General features: G+C 44.0%; 1 protein-coding gene across 1 annotated transcript in view; it reads left to right on the top strand.

Annotated features, from left to right (window-relative positions):
* The first annotated feature begins 884 nt into the window (after positions 1 to 884).
* Positions 885 to 24,299, top strand: part of CTNNB1 (catenin beta 1) — a 43,263-nt gene continuing 19,848 nt past the window's right edge. Inside the window, 2 exon segments of the mRNA XM_068236319.1 lie at positions 885 to 1,276; positions 24,038 to 24,088. Of these exon segments, the coding sequence (XP_068092420.1) occupies positions 24,076 to 24,088 (13 nt within the window). The 5' untranslated portion in view covers positions 885 to 1,276; positions 24,038 to 24,075.

Below are 24,299 nucleotides of genomic sequence, written 5' to 3'. Positions count from 1 at the left end.
TCAGATGGTGGTTGCAAGTTGATGTAAGCCACCCTTGTGAGTATAATACTTACACACGTCACCTTATATACCCATTTGTTGAAGGATACTGCACCATTGTGCTCCTGGTATTTCTCTTTTACAGATACTTGGAAGTTACTGGTAACCATCAAGGATCAAAACTTTCCTTCTCTTTTGCATCGGGTCTATTTAGAGTCCTTTCACACTGAATCCAATGTAATGTTATAACAACACAACATGCACAGCGTAGAAGGCCCCAAACAATCAATATAAAGTTTCCAAGACTAATGCTGGGAATACACAATGCGTTTTTTCAGCAGATAGATGGTTAGATAGATTTAATTAATTTCCGACATGTCCAATCTTACTTTCGATTGTTTTACTGTTCAATTTCTCATAGAAGTGAATGGAAATTGATAAGAAAAGATAAGGGAATCGAGCGGGTAAACAAATCGAACATCGCTCAAACGGAAAGTCGACCGAAAAAACACATCATGCATTCCCTGCATTAGTCAGGCCTTGTTGTAACAAAGGCACTATATATGTTTACTCTGCAAAGATCTTTACAACATGAAAAACAATACTGGGTTATAGCCATCCATGCTAAACGCAACATGCAAAGAAGACAGAATGAAGGAGGCCTAAATTATTAGAAAAGAAAAACAAAACAATTTAGAGTTGTACTAGACCAGAGAAAAGTTTATTGTGGTTTTGTAAGGGTTAAACTTCTCCCCACCCTCCTCCCTCTTTGTTTCTGGCTCTGCCTTCCTCCAGCTCCACATTCCAAACCCCGGGGAAAAGGTGCGTGGGCCGCATCACCAGTCTAGGATCATTCCGCCAACCAGCAATCTCCTATTCCCAATCCACACAATAAGCAGCAATAGGAGAGTCCTCCTCCGCCCTTCACCTGAGCTTGCCAAGCATTAGTGGGCGTCCTGCACATTGCAACCACGGGATTCCGGCTGCCGCATTCACGCTGTGTAATGCAATTACTAATATCCTTGCCACATTCGGTTATTGCAGCCACTTCTGATAGTCTATGCCTGTTATATGAGATATTTATGCTATAGCGTGCCACACAGGGCAGATATAGCTGGGACTGTACAGGTTGTAGAGCTGTCCGCAAAGGTGCTGCTGTTGTTGTTGTTTCTTGGAGAAGGCTTACGGAGAAACCTCGACTGAATTCGAGACCATCTCTTGTCTTGTCACGATTTACCCTATCTCCACCGGGTGCGCTAACCTGTACTACTACTTATTCACGACTGACGGAAACTAGGTAGGGGACTACTTTTCGTATCACTCCGCCCTTTTCTCTCTCTGCTGCTTCCTCCCGCTGCGTGTCGAGTTGGCGGAGGGATACACAAGGATCCCGGCGAAAGCTCCTGGTATAAAACTAGAGTGTGCGGCGCCATTTTAAGTCTCTGTGTCGCGTTGTGAGGAGGGAGCGGAGTGTGCGCTTGGCGGCCGCTGGGATAGGCTACCGGGGGTAAAGCTGACATTCGCTGTGAGAGTTGTGCCTTTCCGGTACGGCATCCCCGTAGCTGGGCCGGGGATTCGGATATCGGGGGTTGGAGGAGGAGGCCAACACCGGACTGTTCTACCGAGTGGAGACAGGACTCGGCAGCCCCGACGGTACGTATGGCTGTGGTGCAGGTACAGGGGCGGCTGCCAAGCGGGCATCCTCTAGGCCAGCCTGTTCTATAGTGCAGGGTGTGGGGCTCCTGCAGTGCTGCTACCACCGCCTCCCTGCACATCCTCTGTGTGTGCTGCTTCCCTTCTGCTGCCTGGGGGGCCACTAGCACCCTGCTTTTTCCTGTGTGCTGCTTCCATTCTGCCCGGGGGGCCACTAGCACCCTGCTTTTTCCTGTGTGCTGCTTCCATTCTGCCTGGGGGGGCACCAGCACCCTTTTCCTTCCTGTCTGCTGCACATCTTCTGCTGCTTCCCTTCTGCTGCCTGGGGGGCCACCAGCACACTGCTCCTTCCTGTCTGCTTCCCTTCAACCTCTTCTCCACTGCCTGGGGGACCTGCACACAGCTCCTCTCTGTGTATGTATGGTGCCTCCCCTCTGCATCCTGGGGTACCAGCACACTGCTCCTCTCTGTGTATGTGTGCTGCATCCCTTCTGCCTGGGGGTACCAGCACCCTGCTCCTCTCCGTGTATGTGTGCTGCTTTCTTTCTGCTGCCTGGAGGTACCAGCACACTGCTCCTGTGTGCTGCTTCTTTTCTGCCTGCCTGGAGCCCCCTCTCTGCTGCCTGGGGGGGGGGTATAGCCCTGCACCCTACTACTTCCTATTTACTGTATATCCATTGCTAAATGGCACACTGATAGTGTCCCATGCGAAACAATCGTTTTGTCAGGGTCTTCTCGCCCACTGCATAACATTAGTAGAGGCTACACTTGTGTAGCAATCTGAATGGAATTTGTGTGCTGAAATATACATTTTACAAATTAGTTAAATGGAGTTTGTTTTTTTTCTTCACTGCTTGTTTTTATTTTGGCAGGGGTTTATGAAATGCTTGGCTCTTGCATAGTTTGTTTTCTTAGTCCTTTTTCTCAAGTGGAAGATCTTGGTCTTCGAAACTGATAGCTTTTTGTCTATTGTCTACAAAAGTAGACCTGAAATGCCATAGCCCTCCAGAAACTCCCATAGTTTTGTTTGAAAATGGCTTTGTCTAGGGCGGAGGTGCAGACAAGTGGGGATATCCCTCCCCCTTCTCTAACAGTTTCATCTGAACTGTTCAGGCTGTATGCTCTTTTGTGTTTTCATGTCTGAGTAACTTTCAAAGTTTATTAGTACTGTAGTAACTTTGGCAAATAAGCAAAACTTGAGTGGGTTACAATTCTGTGTGGCATATATAGTTCATTTGCAACAGTTGGCTTGAGACTTGCTGTATAAAATTGTTAAACTGCTGTAAGTTTCCTATTCTAAATGTTCAGCGCTGCGTAATATGTTGGCGCTTTATAAATACAATAAATAATAATAATAATTGTACTATATGAGGTGGCTTACATTTATTTAGCGGTGTATTCCTACTGCGGTTTATGGACTCACCATGCAATAGAAGCGGTTATGTGGACAAAGTATGGCAGTCTGATTTCCTATTCCTTAATATGGTAAAATGTTCAGATTAGTTGCTATCTCTTAATTCAGATGCATTTTCACTTGGATTTGGCAAAACAAAAAAAACTTATCTAACTACGTGTATAAAACAAAACCTTATGCCTAGCAACCTCGTGCCTAACAAATGTGGAATTATGACTTCAAATTTTAGTTTTGTATGCCTTTGAAGTTTCAAGGGTGGTCTAGCCCATATATAATTTCTCCCCCCCCCTCCTCATACCCTTGCTTGAAGTAAAAGCAGTGATTGGATCCTAGGTTCAGCAGGAATGCCAGTCCCATGAAGGAACACTTTTATTCCTCCTCTCAAACAGAAGGCTTGTGTATTTCTTGCATTTGAGCTTGGGTGCAGTACCTCACAATGTACAGGAGTGTCTTTTCTAGTTAAGCCAGTAGATTTTGCATAGCTTTCAGCTTTGGGTCCTCTCTTACCTTCCATTTTATAAAATTGTAGGATTTCAGTAAAGATGGGGTTAACAGCAGACTATTCGCTTCCAGTATTTACCATTCCTGTTTATAGAATGCCTGTTATGAAACCAGTGTTCCTTAGAAGTAACAATTTCCTCTGAGTTCACCTTGAAAAAGTGTATTTCCATGTTTTCTTGCAACTTAATAGATCTCTGATGGGAGTTGGAGGGCTACACAACTAGCAAATGTTTAGCTACAGTTGATTTGCTTGCAGTGTAGGAAACTGCTTATGTGAAATTCCATTCCTAGCTGTTGAGAATGCAAGAGGCTCAAAGCTTCATTGTGGAGCCTTGGAAACCACAGAGTACTTTGGTCAAACTAAAAATTAAAATTTTTACTTGTTTAGGTGCCCACATGGTGTTGAATATTCCCTTTTCTGAAAGACTACACTATTCAGATTCTTTCTGGAACTATTTTATTTGCCTTTGTAATGGAGTTACTTGGTAAAAAAACAAACTTTAGTTTACATTTGAGGCCATTGAAAAGGTAGTTGTGCATTTCATTTTTAATGAGCAGAGTATGAGGGGCTGAAAGTATATTCACTACTGCATACACTTGGAACAGTCAAGATTGTCATTGATGGGCACTGTCGTGATCTACTGTATAGTGGCCTAAAGCATTAATTTTTTTTCTCAAGAACTGGGTACAGTTAAGCTTTTGCCAGGCTAAGTGATCTCTCCAAGGGGCATTATTATGGCAATAAATACACATTAGGTGTAAGGGCCAGAGTTTTTTTCTCCTCCCCCTTTTTTTTTACGTTTAGTGAGAATTTCTTTTAAATTCTAGACTGGATTACAGAGGAAAAGGCATGGCTATTATCCCTCTAGGAACATAGACATTTTTGTTTTGGTTTCCCACATTCCGTGCTTAAAATATGTCAGTGCTATAAGAGTGACTATATAACAAAGACAATTCCTCACATACCTCTGTTTGTCCAGTTCAAGCTGTTTTGAGAAGCTAAAGACTAACGCTGTGGGTCCAGACTGGCATGCTACTTGATGATGATCCTGTCGCCTCATAACGTACACCTTTTACTGTAAAGAAGCTGAGGCAGAAATAAACCGTTCAGAGTGAGCATTCCAAAAATGAGACTGAAAGTAGGATGGCTGTGCCCATGAGAAACTACATTCTGCAACCCCATATACAGAAAGAGGTTTATGTAGTTGAAATTCTGTCAAAGTGAAGAAAGCAGTTGAGGGTTTCTTTCAAGAAAGCCGGAGTTCCTGCTCTAAGGAGCTGATATAAATCTGGATATTGAAACAAATTCTACATTTCAGTCATCCCCCCTGGTGGAGTTTGGAGCACTCATTGGCTATCATTCATAAAGCATTTCCGCATGCGGAAATGCTTAAAAACAGCTGACTTTACCGAACACTCGGCAAAGTCAGCATTCATAAAGGCTCTTTCCGCATGATAAAAGGACACTACCGAGCAGAGTGATAAATCACCGCCTTGTGCGGTGATTATCGGAACAAATGTAGCAAAATGTTAATTCATGAAGATCACCGCAAGCGGTGTGAGGTCGGGAAGTACCGTTCACTCTGATGTGGCGATAACCATGTAAGTGAATGGAGACACACAGACCTCCCAGGCAGCTGCAGCAGAGCGGAACACAGAGAAATGTATCAACTCGGCAGCTTCCGTGTCTCCGCAAGCCTACCGCCAGCCTAGTTCGGGGAATTACTGCACTTGGATACATTTTTATGAATGCCCACCCAGAAGTCTAAAATAGCGGCAATGGCGGTTTCCCGCATTGATTCCCCTTACTGACAGCTCCTTTATGAATGATAGCCAAAGTGACTTAAGATTATCTCCATGGTGTAGAAACACAACCATTGATAGTGGTGTTTGTTTTGTATTCTTGGGCATATGTCACTTCCTGTATATCTGCAGTGTTGCTCTGTCCAGAACATGTCCTCTTCTTGCAGCTCCCCCTCAGCTATTTAGAATCACTGTCCTCTTACAATACATCAGTTGCTGTCAGTTATAACTGAAGTAACTGATGTGCAAGGTAATGTCTGTTTCCCTATGGCACAATTCGCAATCTGCTATGGAAAGTTTAAAAGGCACCAGTTTTTCAGCATATAGTATGAGGCCTGATTGAGTTATTTTTCAAAGCCAGGTGGCCACCTCTGACAATGCACGGTGAAATATTTTGGTGTATGCGATCAATATCCGAGGGTGCTGTTAAGAACCCATTTAATCAAAGCAAGACCTCGTGCCAGAGGTTAGTTCACTTAAAGTGAACCATAACTCCTGCACAGGACAGAAGGAAAACACAGATGCGCCCTGTAACTATTTAGAGTTTAGCCTGCCTTGTTCCCCCTCGTCTGTCTAATCATAAGTTGTAATTTGATCTCTCCCTGAGTCACTTTACTGCCATGGCACATAAGTTCATTTGAAAGCACAGGATGCTAATGTCTCCTTCCATGAAAGCAGAGTTTTGAATCAGGATGATACTATTTATTGGCTAACTTAGAGATTGATAAACAGTGAGCTTTCGGCTTATAAAAAGCCTTCGTCGAACTGGTTCCTGACAAATACTGAAAAACACAGCTTATATACACTGACATACAGAGGAAACATTCTTTAGCAAATATAAATGTAATTGGATGCCTCAACTGTTACTGAGGAGGCTTTCCCAGGCATCCTGGCAGAAAATTGAAACCGTGCAAATTTATTGTAGGGTTTACATCAGCTGTAACAGGTTTTGTTTACTTTAAGGGCTCTTTCACAGTGCGACGTTAAAGTCGCACGTTATAAAATACTTCTAACGCGGAGTAACGCACAGCAATGCAAAGTCTGAGCGACCTTCACAGTGCACGCGTTGCGTTAGTGTATAGCAATATTAAAAAGTGCTGCATGCTGTGCATTTAGCAATGTGTCTGCTGCGTTGTGTTGCACATGCTCAGTAATTTTTTTTTTTATGTAAAGCATGCGCCGAAGTATGTTCCTAGATTTTCACCCATGGTAAACATGCCTGATAAAATCTTCCATCTTTATAAATCATAAGATTTCTCAAATGCTGCGCAAAAGTATTCCTCCTCTCCAATGTTACTTAGTGAGTTAAATCCACAAGCTCTTTTTGAAGTCAAATCCCCTTCACTATTGGATGTAGTTATTCCTATATGGTAGCAGTATGACCCTGCATTTATCACCATGGCAAGTACTGCACAGGGCTGAGGAGTCGGAGCCATATTTAGGTACCTGAAGTTGTTGGTTTCAGAAACTGAGTAGGTTGATTTTTGTACCAAACTCTACAGCCCTGTGGCTGCATACTCTAATGCTGGGAATACACCATACTATTTTCTGTTAAGGTACATACACACGTCGGATTTTCGCAAACGACCGGTCGTTTGGACGTCAAATCGGCTTGTGTACAATCTGTCGTTCAGTTGATAAGACTGGACTTGAGCGATCCGCTTGGCGGATCCCTCATGTCCAGTCTTATCAGCTGAATTACACTACACATGTCTGATTTGACGTCCAATCAGACGTGTGTAGGAGCCTTTAGATTTTCTGTTATGGTGCCCATACACTCGTCAGATTGGCAGAAGATAGATAAGAAATACATCTGATGATCTATCTGATGCGTTTTTAGAACATTTTTTACCAGGATAGAATTCCAATAGATTTCAGTTTGAAATCTGTTGAAATTCGATCTGATGGCATTTTTTTGCCATCAGATTTCCATTAAGGCCAATGCAAACTGATAAGCAATCTCATCAGATCGACCTAAATTTTCCACCCTGCTAGTTCGATGGAAATCCATCGAAATCGGCCGTCGATCGGTCGATTGGACAACCGATTTGCGATCGATCGATCGATCGACCGCGATCGATCGGTCGGCCAGAAAATCGGCTGAGTGTATGGGCTGCTTTAGAATGCATACTAGATTTTCTGTAGAGAATGGTCATTATCTCTGGTGCATTGTCTTCTGTATATCTCCTGCTGAGTAGAACAATGCCTAATTGCTCGGCAGATAATTGGTAAGATAGATACGTTTCCAACATGTTGGACTCTTATCTATCTGGCACGTAAAGGCCCATACACAGTCAGACTTTTGCGAACGACGGGTTGTTTGAACGTCCAGTCGTCCGCACGCGAAATCGGGCGTGTGTACAGACTCGTTCGGGTGATAAGACTGAGTTTGAGCAATCCGCCGGGCGGATTGCTCAAACTCAGTCTTATCACCCAAACGACAGTCTGTACACACGCCCGATTTCGCATGCGTTCGACTGAACGACAGGACGTTCAAACGACCCGTCCGCAAAAGTCCGACGTTTGTATAGGCCTTAAATCTAACAGAAAATGGTATGGTGTATTCCCAGCATAATGGGTTATGCTGGTCTTGTTTGTCCTGTGAGCTTTTGCTATACAATAGTTATAAGTACAAAAAGATAAGTTTGTAAAGCAGCTTGCAGTTCACGGGACTATGCAAGGTTATGAACTGTTGGCCATCAGTTTGACCCTGATAAACTTGAGTGAGTGTGCTTGGATTTTTTTTTTTTTTTTTTTGAGCAGTTGCCATTTATGTATTGTAATAGTGCTGTGCAGAGCATCAAAGTGATGCTGTTCAGAGAAGCTAATATGTATACTCCCAAGTGGTCATTTGTTACCTGTTCTTCTAGCAATTTGATATATGCTTCTGTTGAAAGTAATATTTTGCACTTACAGAAACCTCTTACTGGAGCGCTTTTTGCCTTATTCTGCAGATGTTTGGGATCTGGCAGTTTACACAATGTCTAAACTTGCTTGGTAAATAAGGTTAAAATATGCATTAGGCATATTTTCTGCAGTGTGGTGTACACTCACACTTTGTTGTAGCTTCCCCCCACCATATAGAAGTTCATGGGTTAATCAACGAACCTTGAATTTAGAGATGCTGATCTGGAGCTACACTAGTGAGTCCTCATTACAGTGCACATCTTCGGCAGATATATCATTTCCTTTTTTATTTTTTCCAAGCATTTTTTTATGAAGTGGAATCCATTCCACATTTTGCCATCTCTGCATATGGATTCTTTGTCTCGTGGTATTTTGCTGGCTCTCATTGATGCTCACTGGTGGTGGTTCAAATTTTTTTTTTTTTTTTTATTAATAAAAATAAATGAGTTGTAGTGAAACAAGGATAAATGGCTTTCTTTCGGCCAACTAGATTTGGAGTTTTTTTTTTCTTTCCTCCCCCCCCCCCCCCCCCCCCCCCCCCCCCATTACAGAGGTTTATAATGGTGTGCTGTTGGGGTGAGCAGTGTTGCCTACAAGGGGCTGCTCCTGTGACCTCTCATCCGTATGAAGCTTTCCATCTTTTCCATGGAGAGTTTGCACAGTGCTGCACTTTTAATTTACCCTGCATAGACGTCTGCACCCACTGCAATGCAAGTCAGGAAATGTAGTCTGTGGATGCGAGTACATAACACCCCACCCCTTTACCTTGTGCTGCCAAAGGCAATATAGTGCCACGCTCTGTGGCAGGAGTATAATGGGTCTGTCAGTGTTTAATGCCAGAGTTGTGCTAGAGCAGAGGCATGGTGCAGACATTACCCTTCCATGATATTTGACGATGAGATACAAGAGCAATTAACACGCACCTCTGGTGCAATATCTCATATTTGCACAGTAACCACTTATCTCTTGGTCTACATTGTATAACCAACTTTAATTGAGAAAATACCATTCAATTTGGCATACTTACAGCAGTATTTTGTTTGTTTACAATATTCAAATTTCCCAGCATTTGTGGACATTACTGAACTTTCAGTTTAAACAGCTACTCATGGTTACACATACCAGCCTGCTTTATACCTGTGTACCTGGTTAGTTAAAGGGAACCTAAACTGAGGATATGGATGTTTTCTTTTTAAACACCAGTTGCCTGGTAGTCTTGCTGATCTCTTCGCTGCAACAGTGGCTGAATCACACACCTGAAACAAGCATGCAGCTAATCCAGTCTGACTTCAGTCAGAGCACCTGATCTGCATGCTTGTTCAGGGGCTGTGGCTGAGTTTAGAGACAAGATCAGCAAGAGAGCCAGACAACTGGTTTTGTTTTAAAAGGAAAAATGCATGTCCTCGTTTAGGTTCCCTTTAAGGGGCTTCTATTGGCTGGTTAAAGAGAACCTTAACAGAGGATATGGATTTTTCTTTTTAAAATAAGAGTTCCCTGACTCCCTTGCTGATCCTGTGTTTAATACTTTTAGCCACAGACCCTGAACAAGCATGCAGATCAGGTGCTCTGACTGGATTAGCTGCATGTTTCAGGTGTGTGATTCAGCCACCACTGCAGATATGGAAAGTCTCTAGGATCCAGAAGTAGTGATGGGCTCACGAGTAATGAGTGCCTACAGGCCTGTGGAGTCGGTACAAAAATCATCCAACTCACTCCTGAGTTTTTGAAACCACCGACTCCATCTCGGACTCCAGGTACCCAAAATGGCTCGACTCCTTAGTCTAATACTTACCAGGGCAGTGTATTTTGTACAAAAAAATCATCCAACTCTTTAATTTATGAAACTCCGACTCCAGGTACCCAAAATTGCTCAGACTCCGACTACACTGCCCTAAGTGCCTAAGCATTCAAATTAGTGATTTAAATGGGTCTTAATTGCCTCAGGTGTGCGGCGGGGGAACAAGGCATTATTTACCGATAAGACCGCCAGTCGGCACAAAAATCATCAGACTCCCAACTCCTTTTATCAAACCTCTGTCTCCATGTACCCAAAATTGCTCTGACTCCTCGACTCTGACCACTTAGTCTAATTTTTACAAAGGTTATGGATTTGGTTCAAAAATCATCCGACTCCTCAGTTTACTGAAACCACCAGGTACCCAAAATTGCTCTGACTCCTCTACTTCCGTGGTATATCTGCTTTCCAAATAGCTTGCATGTGTCCTATTGGACGTGTTGCAAGCCTCACTATGCTCACTTCCTCCTTCATGCCAGATGGAGGCAAAAAAGTTTGACATACATCAGTGTTTAAATATTATGCATAAAAATGGCATATAAATAGAAGCTTCGTTTAATCTGTCAGTTGCAAGTCAAATGGAGTAACCAAATACAAATATAAAAACCATATCCATGTAAAAATGGGACAGCAGGGATAGTTCAGGGGTTACAGCACTTCCCTAGCTTTCTCTACCTGCTAGATACAGATAACTTTTCCATAATTGAGTGGTGTATATGGCCTGCATTGTTCTGTGGCATCTGACATTCTGTTGGGCGCTATGATCATGTAATTTCAGACTTGATCTGGTTCGACGCTAGTTTCTATAGACTACTAGGTGGCACATGCTTGAGCACACATGGGCAAGTCTGTGGAAGCTATGGTGAATGCTGCAAATCAACTGACATTACCAGCAGCAGCATGGTCCTAGAGCCAGACAGAATGCGAAATACTGGGAAGGTAACAGACTGCGTCAACTGGATTGTATTTGGTGTGTGACAGCTGAAGTATTGCTGTTTTTACAGTACTAGACTAGCCTGTAGATGAGGTTTTATTTTTTTGTAGACTTTATACCATATTTTCACGGTTTCCAACAGGACACAAGAACTCTGCTGTAAGCTAGTTTTCCAAACCCTCAATGGGTAAGTTTGACTATTGTTGCAGCTTGGCGAGAGGAATATGGAGGCAGCCATATTTCTTTTTAAACAATACCAGTTGCCTGGCAGTCCTCCTGATGCTGTCTGACAGTTTTTTTTTTTTTTTTTTTTTTTCCCCCCTCTTCTTTCCTACATGGCAAAGGTGTTCTGTATTTCACCAAATCATGAATGAGGAAAATTCCTCAATTGCAAGTTCCTCCCCCACCCCCGAAAAAAGAAAATTGCGTGAGGCATGCATACCCCCTTCCTTGCTGAACAATGACAATCCTCCTGTGACAATCTTTGCTGTCAGTTGTACAGTTGAGATTAGTGCTTTAAGCATGCATTGCCTGGCTTTTTTCTTTATGGACACCATTTCAACCGGATTACAGCAGAAACTTGTTTGAGGATCAAAATGCCACAACTACTGGCTTTGTACAAAAGCCATTCAATGTTTGAATCTAAACTCTTTTGACTGAATCCTAGCTTTTAATATAAAAATTGGCTGTCCAAGCTATAGTGGAATGCAAAGTTTTTGCAACCTTGTTAATCGTCATGATTTTCCTGTATAAATCGTTGGTCACGATAGTCAAATATATCAGAAGACACAGTGATATTTGAGAAGTGAAATGAAGTTCATTGGATTTAGAGTGCGCAACAATCTAAAAATTAGGTAGGTGCATAAATGTGGGCATTTGATTCCAAAACCTTTAGAACTAATTATTGGAACTCAAATTAGCTTGGTAAACTCAGTGACCCCTGACCTACATACACAGGTGAATCCAATTATAAGAATATTTAAGGGGGTCAATTGTAAGTTTCCCTCTTTTTAATTGACTCTGACGAGTAGCAACATCTGTCTCAAAACAACTCTCAAATGATCTTAAGACAAGTATTGTTCACCATCATGGTTTAGGGAAAGGATACAGAAAGCTGTCTCAGATTTCAGCAGTCTGCTTCCACAGTTAGGAACATATTGAGGAAATGGAAGACCACAGGCTTAGTTCAAGTTAAGGCTTGAAGTGGCAGACCAAGAAAAATCTGACAGAAGCGACGAATGGTAAGAACAGTCATCCACCCACAGACCAGCACCAAAGACCTACAACATATTATTGCAGATGGAGTCACTGTGCATCTTTCAGCCATTCAATGCACTTTACACAAGGAGATGCTGTATGTGAGAGTGATGCAGAGGAAGCCTTTTTTCTGCCCACTGCACAAACCAAGCTGCTTGAGGTATGTTGAAGCACATTTGGACAAGCCAGCTTCATTCTGGAATAAGGTGCTGTGGACTGATAAAACTAAAATTGAGTCATTTGGGCATAACAATGGGGCATTATGCATGGAGGAAAAAACACCCGCACCACCTTCAGAAAAGCTTAGTCTGTTTTATTGGAAAAAAACATACAAATTTAAAAAGAACTTTAAGGCAGGACAGTCCACTGTTTCGGGCTCCTGCCCATCTTCATGCTGCCTAGTTCTGAAGTAACATACAAAAACACCAACATATATACAGAGAAACAACCAATCACTGAGTATATACTAATTAGAGGACCTGATGGGAAACAGCCTATTTACATATCTAGTCACACCTCCTGTTTCTCTGTATATATGTTGGTGTTTTTGTATGTTACTTCAGAACTAGGCAGCATGAAGATGGGCAGGAGCCCGAAACAGTGGACTGTCCTGCCTTAAAGTTCTTTTTAAATTTGTATGTTTTTTTCCAATAAAACAGACTAAGCTTTTCTGAAGGTGGTGCGGATCTTTCTCTTCATTTGCCACAGTTTGAGTCCCATGGTGTCCGGGACTATTAGATCTGCACACCTGACCATCTGAAATTGATGGAAGCCAAGCAAGTGCGACTCCACACTCAAAATTACTGGAGGAAAAAACACAGCATTCCAAGAAAACACCTGCTACCTGCAGTAAAATGTAGTGACTGGGAATCTTGTCAAAGTTAAGGGATGCATGGATTCCACTCAGTATCAGCAGATTCTGGAGATCAATCAATGTCCAGGAATCGGTGACAAAGCTGAAGCCGCGCCGGGGCTAGATCTTTCAACAGGACAATGACCCTAAACACTGCTCAATATCCACTAAGGCGTTCATGCAGAGGAACAAGTAAAACATCCTGGAATGGCCATCTCAGTCCCCAGACTGAGCTCAGAAACAGACGTATCAGTCCGCCGATAGACTGTACACATGCCGGACTGTCGCTGGAACGCCCACCCAGCGGGAGGTGACGACGGACCCGTCGTTGCCTCCAGTCCGGCGTGTGTACGGACCTTTAGAGAGCTGCTCATGCTCTGAAGTCATCAAACCTGAATGAACTAGAGGTTTTGTTAAAAGGAATGGTCCAAAACACCTTCACCCAGAATCCAGACTGTCATTGGAACCTACAGGAAGCATTTAGAGGCTGTCATTTCTGCAAAAGGAGGATCTACTAAATATTGATTTCATTTTTTTGTGGTGCCCAAATGTATGCACCTGCCTAATTTTGTTTAAACAATTATTGCACACTTTCTGTAAATCTGATAAACTTTCACTTCTCAAATATCACTGTCTCCAATATGATATATTTAACTGACATTTTTCATAACCATTAACATGGTTGCCCAAACTTTCGCATCCCACTGTATACACACATAGGAAATATTTACAAGGACTGTCGCCCAGCAGGGACTGGAACATAATACTTCAGGCGATGGTGTGGGTCTGTACAGGCTCGTCGCTAGCCTGCAGTCTAAGGCTCTGCACACATCCAGCTTTTAATCTGCAGATGACTTGGCCTGGTTTACCACTGCCATGAAGTATGAGGGTCAATAGTGAGTACTATGAGTGGACTGTGTAGGTATGTTCTCATACTACATGGAAGTGGTAAAATTGGCCAGGCATCTGCAGATAAAGATGGGATGTGTACAGACCTTTAGCGATGCATTTTGTTGCTCTGGAGGGGAAGGAAAAGGCTGCTCAGTGCATGACACTCCTGGTGCGAGGTTGAACTGAAGAACTTGCTCAGATGGGATGTCTGTACATTTCTACCATCCAACACGAAAAATCCACAGCACCATGTCAGTAATGTATAGCCTTTTTTTTTTTTTTTTTTTTTTTTTTTTTTAAATTTGAAATCAGATAGCCATAACAGCGACAGACACTGTTTTGGACAAGGTCCTTCCTTAAGCTGTCAGGCTTTCTGTTGAGTTTACATGAATCTTGTTCATCTCTATACAGGGTGTGATGGATCCCAACAATAAATATGTATTGTCAGTTTGAACTGGCCCTAACTTGCACATTCATAGATTTTTATTTTTTAATATAAATAGAATATACTTTTTCTCCAGCAAGTAGTCATCTTGTCAGATCCCACAGCAGTATTGTGATGCAGTCTGCTTCATAACTTACCATCTATACTGCAGAAATGTGAAACTCTTCATCCCCCCCCCTTCTGTCTTTCTGCTCCTGTTTAACTTCTTCCAGACCGACGCAGTACAAATCTAGGTCGGGCAGGGGGCGCTGCAGTTCTGACTGGACGTAAGCGCTGCATCCCCTTCACTGCGCATCCTCGCCCCTTTCTCACCGCCGCAATTTGCTCGCATTGCCGTCTCTGACAGCAGAGCACCTTGAGCCGGGCAAGAGCCGTTTTCATTGGCTCCTGGCCCTGTCATTACTGCAAGCCATTCCCATTGGCTTACATTGAGTGACAGGGTCAGAAGCCAATGAAAGTGGCTCCTGACTGGCGCACAGCGCTCTGCTGTCATAGAGAGCAGCCTGCAGTGGGGACAGAGCAGGGTGACCGGCGAGAGCAGCGGCGATTCGTCTGTATGCTGCGTTTTAGTGTACCAGCAGCCTCTGGTCCTTAAGGGGGCAGAGGCTGCTGGTACCGAAGTGGTTAATGAACTTCAGAAACTTGGGTATGGAGCATTTACACACCAGTTGTTTACATAAGCAGCATATGCTATAGCAAGACTGCGTATGTGATTCAGTGCAGCCCATTGATGAATCCCTGCTGTGTTAAGTAGGACCTAATTGAGCATAACTTATAAGGTAGAGTAAAGAATGACAAGAAAATTGAGTGTCCTTGTTGTATGCAGACTTTCGCCTTTTGTACAGATGAGCACACTCACGGTTTCAAACATTCCCTATTCAAATAAATTTGATCTTGTGCAGTACATTGCTGTTAGGTCCTGGCAGCTATCCGTGCATAAATCTTGCTTTGGCCAACCATTTTTATTTTGGCAGAACACCAGAGTTCTCCCCAGGCATATTTGGTATGGCCTGCAGCCACTTGAGCTCCATGGGCAGCCAGGGTCATGAAAGTCTTGCCCAAAGACTCCTTACTGTGTTACATACTTGCTAAAGCTGGGATTTAAACCCTTGTTAAAGGCTCAAATCCAACATCAAAGGCAACAGCCTTACCAGTACATTATGACAGCTGACCTCAGCTGCCTTGTTCACAGGCATTATAGCAGCTTGGTTAAATTGCACCCATTTTCCTGCAAGGCAGCCACAGGTTACTTCCTTTCTGCCCCTGTGACCATGCATACTCTACTCCTCCTAACTAGGATGCTGGGGTCTAGGCAACCATGGTGCTTCCTCGGATACAGTTTGTTTTGCTGTCCCCGAACAATCACCTCAGTGTCGGATGAGAATTTGTCTTCCTGTAGTGGGAGTAATATGGAGGCTGGTAGATTCCCTTGTAAATAGTGCCACTTGTGTGCCTGTGCTTATTCTTCCTGAATTCAGTAGTGTGAATCGCACCTCCTCACAGGCAAGTGGCTAATGTAACATTTACCCAGAGCACTAAATCTTAATACTGGTTCATGATCTGTCTTGAATTAATGGAGGCAGAGCTGGCACATCAGGGAAAATATGAAATGGATTCACTCACTGACCTGGGCCTTCCTCCAGCCCCTGGAAACTTAGGTGTCCCTTGCCGTGGGTCCCCATCGTAGCAGATGCTAACCATTCTACTGCAGGGAGAGAGCTGGCGCAGTACATTTGCACCTGCACAAAATGCTACTGCTGACAAGAGCATGGCCACTGAAGTGTGTAGTGATGACATGAGTACAGGTTCTAGCATCCAAGGACAATTGAATCATCCTTGCATCAAAATCAAATCTGTCACATTGGGACTTGGTGTAAAGCTGGCCACTAACGGTCCAATTTCTAGCGAAAAATCGTTAGAGATCAGAAATTCTGATCGGATTAGTTGTAAATAATCTCCATTGGTGGACACAATCGATTATGAACGAGTGAAAAAAATGTCGCCCGAATGACTTTTCGTCGAACGAAAATTTGGATTTTCTTGGTGGTCGTGATAGATAGGAAGCAAAGATTGGTTAGTTGATGGTGTAGTGAACGATTTTCCGTCCGATCAGAATTTCTGATCGCTCGAACGATTTTTCGCTAGAAATTGGACAGTTAGTGGCCACCTTCAGAAGGCTGCTGTGGGATCCATTTGACACCAAGTTTCTGCGATCTGGCAAAAGACTGCCCATTTTGAATTGTAATGTGAACAATGAAGCAAAATGTCCAGGCTACGGTATTGTCTGTACAAGTCTTAAAGGGAAACAGAAGTGGGGTGAATGGAGGCTGCCATAATTTTAGTTTTAAACCATACCAGGTGCCTGGCAGTCCCACTGATCATTCTGGCATCAGTAGGCTCTGAATCACACATCTGAAACGAGCATGCAGCTAACCAGATTTTTGTGAAACATCTGGTCTGCTGCATGCCTGTTCAGGGTCTATGGCTGATACTAGAGGCATATGTCCAGCATGGCTGCCAGGCAGCTGGTATTGTAAAAAAGGAAATATGGCAGCCTCTATCGTCTCAGTTAAAGAAAACCTGAACTGAAAATTAAGTCAAAATAACCATACACAAGTCATACTTACCTGCTGTGTAGTCTACTCATCAATCTTTTTCCTCTCCTGTGTCCGGTTTGTCCACTGTGGTCAATGGAATTCTGTCCTCCATTTTGAAAATTGCCATTACTCCATAACAGCTTCCTGGTCAGCACACAGTTAAACTGTAATGTTGCCCACTTGAGCCATAGGGAAACATGGACAAATCAGTTCTCCTCTCAGCTGTAACTGACAGCAACTGATATATTTAAGTTCTGACAAAATGTTGTCAGAACTGGAAGGGATCACTGTCAGAAGAAAATAGTGAGCTTCTGGGAGGAACTGATGGCAAGGTAACTATGTAATGTTCGTTTGAAGTTACCTCATGTGTGTTTTAAAAATTTTTACTCTGCAGGTTCTCTTTAACCTGCTGAGCGGTCTGGACGAGCTCAGCTCGTCCAACACCGCCAGAGGCTGCCGCTCAGGCCCTGCTGGGCCGATTTTTGTCAAATAAAAAGCAGCACACGCAGCCGGCACTTTGCCAGCCGCGTGTGCTGCCTGATCGCCGCCGCTCTGCGGCGATCCGCCGCGAGCATCGGCGAAAGAGGGTCCCCCCAGCCGCCTGAGCCCAGCGTAGCCGGAACAAAAAGTTCCGGCCAGCGCTAAGGGCTGGATCGGAGGCGGCTGACGTCAGGATGTCGGCTGACGTCGATGACGTCACTCCGCTCGTCGCTATGGTGACGATGTAAGCAAAACAAGGAAGGCCGCTCATTGCGGCCTTCCTTGTTTGTTCTGGGCGCCGGAGGTGATCGGAAGAACGCCTCCGGAGCGCCCTCTAGTGGGCTTTCATGCAGCCAACTTTCAGTTGTTTGCATGAAATAGTTTTTTTTTAATTTAAAAAAAACCCTCCCGCAGCCACCCTGGCGATTTAATCAGAACGCCAGGGTGGTTAAAGGGATACTGTAGGGGGTCGGGGAAAAATGAGTTGAACTTACCTGGGGCTTCTAATGGTCCCCCACAGACAACCTGTGCCCACACAGCCACTCACCGATGTTCCAGCCCCGCCTCCAGTTCACTTCTAGAATTTCAGACTTTAAAGTCTGAAAACCACTGCGCCTGCGTTGCCGTGTCCTCGATCCCGCTGATGTCACCAGGAGCATACTGTGTAGGCCTAGTATGGTCTTTGTCTGCGCAGTATGCTCCTGGTGACATCAGCGGGATTGTGGACATGGCAACGCAGGCGCAGTGGGTTTTCAGACTTTAAAGTCTGAAATTCCAGAAATGAACCGGAGGCGGGGCCGGAGCATCGGTGAGTGGCTGCGTGGGCACAGGATGTCTGCGGGGGACCGTTAGAAGCCCCGAGTAAGTTCAACTCATTTTCTCCCGCACCCCCCCTCCTACAGTATCCCTTTAAGCTTCTTTGATTTGTACAGATGTAACTGTAGCCTGTACCGTTTGCTGTATGGCTTGGTTCACATTACAAAGCAAAATGGACTTGTCTGTTTTGACAAACTGTCAAATGGATCCTACAGAAGGCTTGTTTAACACTAAATATATGCGGCTGCAGAAAGGCTCCATGGGATCCAGGGCCTCCCTTCTACATGGGCAAGGTTCACTTAAATGGCATTTCAGATCTCTAGGTAACAATTGTAGAGTTCTTTTCTTCTTTACTGCTCTTGCTATAAGCAGCCTATAAGCCTCACCCTCTGCTATAGTTGCCTGTGCAGACCCTGAATGGTCACCTGAGGGATTACTATTCCGTTAAGAGACAATTTTGGCACTTGTATGCACCCTTATTGTCTTTCAGATTGTTCTGACAATTGTCAATCACCCATCGCAAGTAAATTTGGCCAAAGTAAATATGATGAGGCTGACTAAACATTATGTTGCAATCACCGTTCAGCCTGTAGCCACGCTACCCCCTCAAGGTGAAATTTGGGGGTGTGGTTTTTTAACTAAATAGAAATTATAATTTCTATTTTATGTTTTTTTTTTAATGCCAAATGTCTTAATGACAACCAAGGTGGCAAGATGTGTATGTACAGTGGCAAGCATACAAATAGGCTGTTCCTGAAGAAAAAAAAGGAAGGGAACAAAGTCAGGTATGCAAGTGACACTTTCTGTCTGGGTCAGACTGCATATAACCCTCACTGATAAGTAATTACAGCATAAAACACTTTCCTGTCAGTAAATGGCTTCTGAGAGCAGGAAAGAGATAGATGGTCAATTCATAGAATGGAGTTCAGGCATACTTTGATGAAGGTGTCATTGAGCAGAGACAATAAAACCTTTTTTTCTTTATTTGAATTTTTTTTGGGGGGGGGGGGGGGGGGGGAATTAAAATATTTGAAATTAAACCAGCTATATAACATACGTATGTATGTATGTATGTATGTATGTATGTATGTACGTACGTACGTACGTACGTACGTACGTTATATTTAGGAGGACCAATACAATTGTGTTTGCCATCAGTTTATTTTCAACTCTGATATCCTTTAAGAATTTGAGGTGGATGGTGGCTAGAGCGACTCAGTTTATGAAACCACTGATTCAACTCCAATGTCGGGTACCCAACAATTGCTCTGACTCCACAGCCCTGGTCTAAAGCTGACCACAAACTTTAGATTTCCATAAAAGGTTTCAAAACTATTTCTAAAGAGTTAATTCAGAATGAAATGATTCCTACCATTTCCTACACCACATTCATTTTTGATAGATTCCATCAGGGAGTCTATTAAAAATCGATCAATGTAGTGCAAAGCTATAGGCCATCAATCTTCCAATTTTCCATCATGTCTATCGATCTGACTTTTGGGGAATAGATTTCCAGCAGATGACTTGAATTGCATGAGAAAATCTGAGCATAGGGTGTCCTATATATGGAATCTGTTCAGACATTGTTTTAGAATTGCTAGAAAAGGGGTCCTAAATAAACGGTAAAAATATGCATACAGGCTTGTTACTGTATAAAGCTGTGCACACACTATACAAAAAAATGTTTGAAACATCTGACAGATTTTGCTGTTGCAGTTGATGTGAGAAAAGGTAAACAAATGGCAACAAACTGATACTGGGCATTTGGAGCACTCAACTGGCGGATCAACTCTGCCAACTGATAGCACATGTCTTACAGTTGGCCAAGTGTGTATGTCATTTAAATGAATTGCTCCATAGTATGGGCACATGTCATGCTTGCCAACACAGTATTTAAATGCCCTAATCATTTGCAATATTTGTGGACAACCTTGTTAGGAAGACTTGTTTCTTTGGGAGTAAAGTTGTTTGTGTATCATTGCTCATTTACTTGCAGTGACTTTAATCTAGTGTTTGTGGACCTTATGCAGTGTTCTCCCCAGAAATTTTTTCCAGCCGGGTGGCATGAAAAAGTAGCCGGGTGGCGTGCGAGGGGGGAATGCAACTCTGCTTACAGAATAAAAAGAGGATGAGGAGGCAAACCGATGTACCTGCTAAGTACACACAATGCAATTTCCGGACAGATTTACTGTCAGTTCGACAATTTTCAACATGCCTGATCTGATTTCCGATTTTCTGTTCACTTCTATAGGAAATCGTGCAGAAATCAGATAGGACATGTTGGGAATAATCGATCTGACAGTAGATCTGTCAGAAATTGCATTGTGTGTACCTAGCAGATTGTTTCAGATTAAGGTGCTCAGGTCCCTTTTTAAGCAGACCTGAACAGACAACCTCCTCTCTGCTCTAAAAGATGCACAACAGCATAACCTTTAAAGGACAACTGTAGTGAGAAGAATATGGACTGCCATATTTATTTCTTCTTAAACAATACCAGTTGCCTGGCAGCCCTGCTGATCTATTTGGCTGCAGTAGTGTCTGAATCACACCAGAAACAAGCATGCAGCTAATCTTGTCAGATCTGTCAATATGATCAGAAACATCTGATATGCTGCATGCTTGTTCAGAGGCTAGGGTAAAAGTATTAGAGGCAGGGGATCAGCAGGACAGCCAGGCAACTGGCATTGCTTATAAGTAAATAATTATGGCAGCTTCCATATCAGTTTCACTTCAGTTGTCCTTTAAAGAAAAACATTTGTTACAGCTGATACAAATGCTGCAATAAATCTGCAGTGTCCACTTCCTGCTTTCTTGGAAGCAGATATGTTAACATTCAGGGCTTTTCAAATGAGCTTATCTGCAGTCATGTGACACAGAAAGCGATCAAATTAGACAGGCTAAACTGTGTAAATACAGGGTGCATTTCTCTGCTTTCCTTCTGTCCTGTGCAAGAGTTCAGCTCCACTAAATTTCCCCAGTGTGCAGGGGCAGCATTACAGATACAAAGCTGGGGCCAGCGAGAAACACACACAGCAGGAGACAAGTGCACAGGGGGCTGCCTACAGACAGCCTGTCATTCAACATGCTCTGCATGGCTTTCTCCTCTGCTCACCCCCCCCCCCCCCCAAAGTAAATAAACATGCAGAGGCCTGAAGGGGCATCACTTCTGATCTCCGTGTCTCCCTCCAGCTGGATTAAACGTGCAGCTGCCGTTTTCAACTACTCAGGCATGTTGTTTAGCTGCAGTCTGGAGGAGAAGGAGAGACTATGTGAGCCGCTCTGAGCCTGTCCCGGAGACTCACGTGGCTCTCATCTCACTCCTGGAAGCTGCTGCTGTGTGGGCGTTTTTTTTGCTTTACTGCTCTCTCCGGTTTCATTAACGAGAGTGAGAGGCACCGTAATAAAACAGATCCTATCACTTGGAGAGCAGTAGGAAGAATCGGAGCAGGAGTCCCGCCCCTTACAACCCGCCCAGCCAATCCCTCCCTGTCTCACCAGAACACTTACCAGAACACTTAAACTGACAGGCAGAGGAGCGCTCCTTCAGTGTACAGCATCAGCCTTTGCTATTGTGCGAGGCTGGCGCTGACTGAAAGCAGGCAATGGAGCGCTCCTAAGTGAAGTTTACTAGAAGCCCCAGGCGAGCACATAACAGGCGGGCGGGGCTTCAAATCAGCCGGGCGGCCCGCCCACCTAATTAGCCCTCGGGAGAACACTGTTATGCTCGGGATACACGGTACGTTTCTGGACAGTGTATCGACCATCTTATCCGGCCAGCTGATATTCAGCTGGCCCGATCAAGCCGCTCTATCCCCACCGGCAGAAAATTACAGGGAATCGAGCGCTAAGGAAGCGCCGGCGGGGATGAGCGGCAATCGATCGGCAGGGACGCAGCTGGGGTCGTTCCGCCGGATCGACCCGTGTTCCCGGCATTAGGAAATTAAAGCTCCATACACGCATGATTAAAAGCAGCCAATAACCAGTGCCTCAGCTGATAATCTTGTGTGTGTGTGTACAGCAGCCTCCAAGTGATCGCCACCCGGAGGATTAACTCAGCCGAGTGGCCGATTGATTTGTGCCTGCCGTGTGACGTCAACGTCTGCACCACTCCGTCTACTTCATTCTGTATGTCGCAGCCTGCAGTGATGAGTGAAGGGTTTTTTTTTTGTTTGTTTTTCTCCCTTCAACAGAGGGAATGCCCTGCATACTTGTTGGATACTCTGCTTCAGGGGGGAATCATGTGGTGGCTCGTTCCCATACCAGCTTTAGGGCAGTGTAAACGATGATAAACCTGACCTTGTGGAGCGCTTTTTTTTAAATTATATACAGGCGAGGTCAGTAGCACAACCCCATTTCTATATTGTACGTGTTAGGTTTTGGTACTAAAAGCAAACCTTTTGCTTATGAATGCATCCATTTTATCACAATTTGTTGCTCAATCCTAACTGATCCCCTTTTTTGCTCAATGTAATTGATCGACTCTCCTTTTCAGTCATTAGTGCTTTAGTTTTGGCTTTATTAGTTAAACCCATCCTCAAATGAAACAGACTGCTGCTAATCTGATGTGCCTATGCTATACATGGCTTGCCGAAAATCATACTGTGGATTGTTGCGTACCCCAGACCATGCTTTGACTTTCAGTTGCTGAGAAAGTTCCATGTGTTGCAAAGTCACAGAAAACCTCCACAGATCTAATTTGTAGGAACTTATTCATGACGGAAATTCACCTGTGATTCATTGATGCTTAGATGAATGTCACCCAGGAAGTGTTGCATCTGTTTACAAGATTAAAGGTGGCCATACACTGGCCCGATTCGCGGCCGTTTCGATCCTGGGATCGAATCTGCTGCCAATCGTTCGCGCTAAACGCACCCGCCGATCCGATTTCCTCCCGAAATCGGATCGCGCCATGCGGGAAATTACCGTCGCTCGCCCGCGGGTAGGGAGCACATCGCTAGCGGCGGCCGATCCGATACAGGTATAAATTACCTGATGCTGGCTCCCGGGCATCTTCTCCACGCTGCACCCGCTCCATCCCGGCGCTTCCTATCACTACAGTGACCAGGAAGTTCAAATAGAGGGCGCTCTATTTGAACTTCCTGGTCACGGAGTGACACAGGAAGCGCCGGGATAGAGCGGGTGCAGCGCGGAGAAGATGCCCGGGAGCCAGCGTCAGGTAATGTATGTGCGGGAGGGGGGACAGGCGGCAGCGGCGGCTCCACAGATTGTGAATCGATTTCAGCCTGAAACCGATTACAATCTGTTTGCAGTAAAGGCAGCCATACGATCCCTCTCTGATCAGATTCGATCAGATAGGGATGTGTCAGCTGGTCGATCTAATGACAAATCGACCAGTGTATGGCTACCTTAGCACTAGTATTTCATGTTCAGTTTGTATCCCACGCCTTTTTTTATTTGCTTCAAGTTCTGAAGCCAGCCCACTTGTAACATGTATGCATGCAACTAGTTTTTTGTTTTGTGAAAAAGCAGTCAGTAGTGGGAGCTTGCATATTTCTCATGACAGGTGTCCTTTTAAAATTCAGCTGTGCCACCTCCTTTCTCCACAGGCTAACTAAAATTTTTCTTTTCAGCTCCTGTATAAGTTTGATTTAGGAGCACTGTTTGGTCATTCACTCTTGCTGTTTGCATAAAATGTAAATGATTATACGGTATAGATCCAATGTGTGCTAAACTGTTGTTGTTGCTTTTTAGGTTTTTGAGCACAACGGTGATCTTCCAATCCCTGAATCATGGCTACTCAAGGTAACTACAGAATTATGCACTTCCCCCTCTGCGATACATACTTTGTCACAGCAGTATGCCTCAGCTGATGAAGATGCAGTTTCTGTAGACAGCAGTTAGCAGCGCATTAATTTAGTCAGTTTTGTGTATGGGCAGTTTCCACAATATTGACCAAACTCTAAAGTGCACAGTGCATATCTTCCCCCAAAAACAAAAATATTTTCCCCTTACG

The sequence above is a fragment of the Hyperolius riggenbachi genome, chromosome 5 (assembly GCF_040937935.1).
Source record: "Hyperolius riggenbachi isolate aHypRig1 chromosome 5, aHypRig1.pri, whole genome shotgun sequence".
NCBI lineage: Eukaryota > Metazoa > Chordata > Amphibia > Anura > Hyperoliidae > Hyperolius > Hyperolius riggenbachi.
This window is presented reverse-complemented; position numbering and strand designations above follow the sequence as displayed.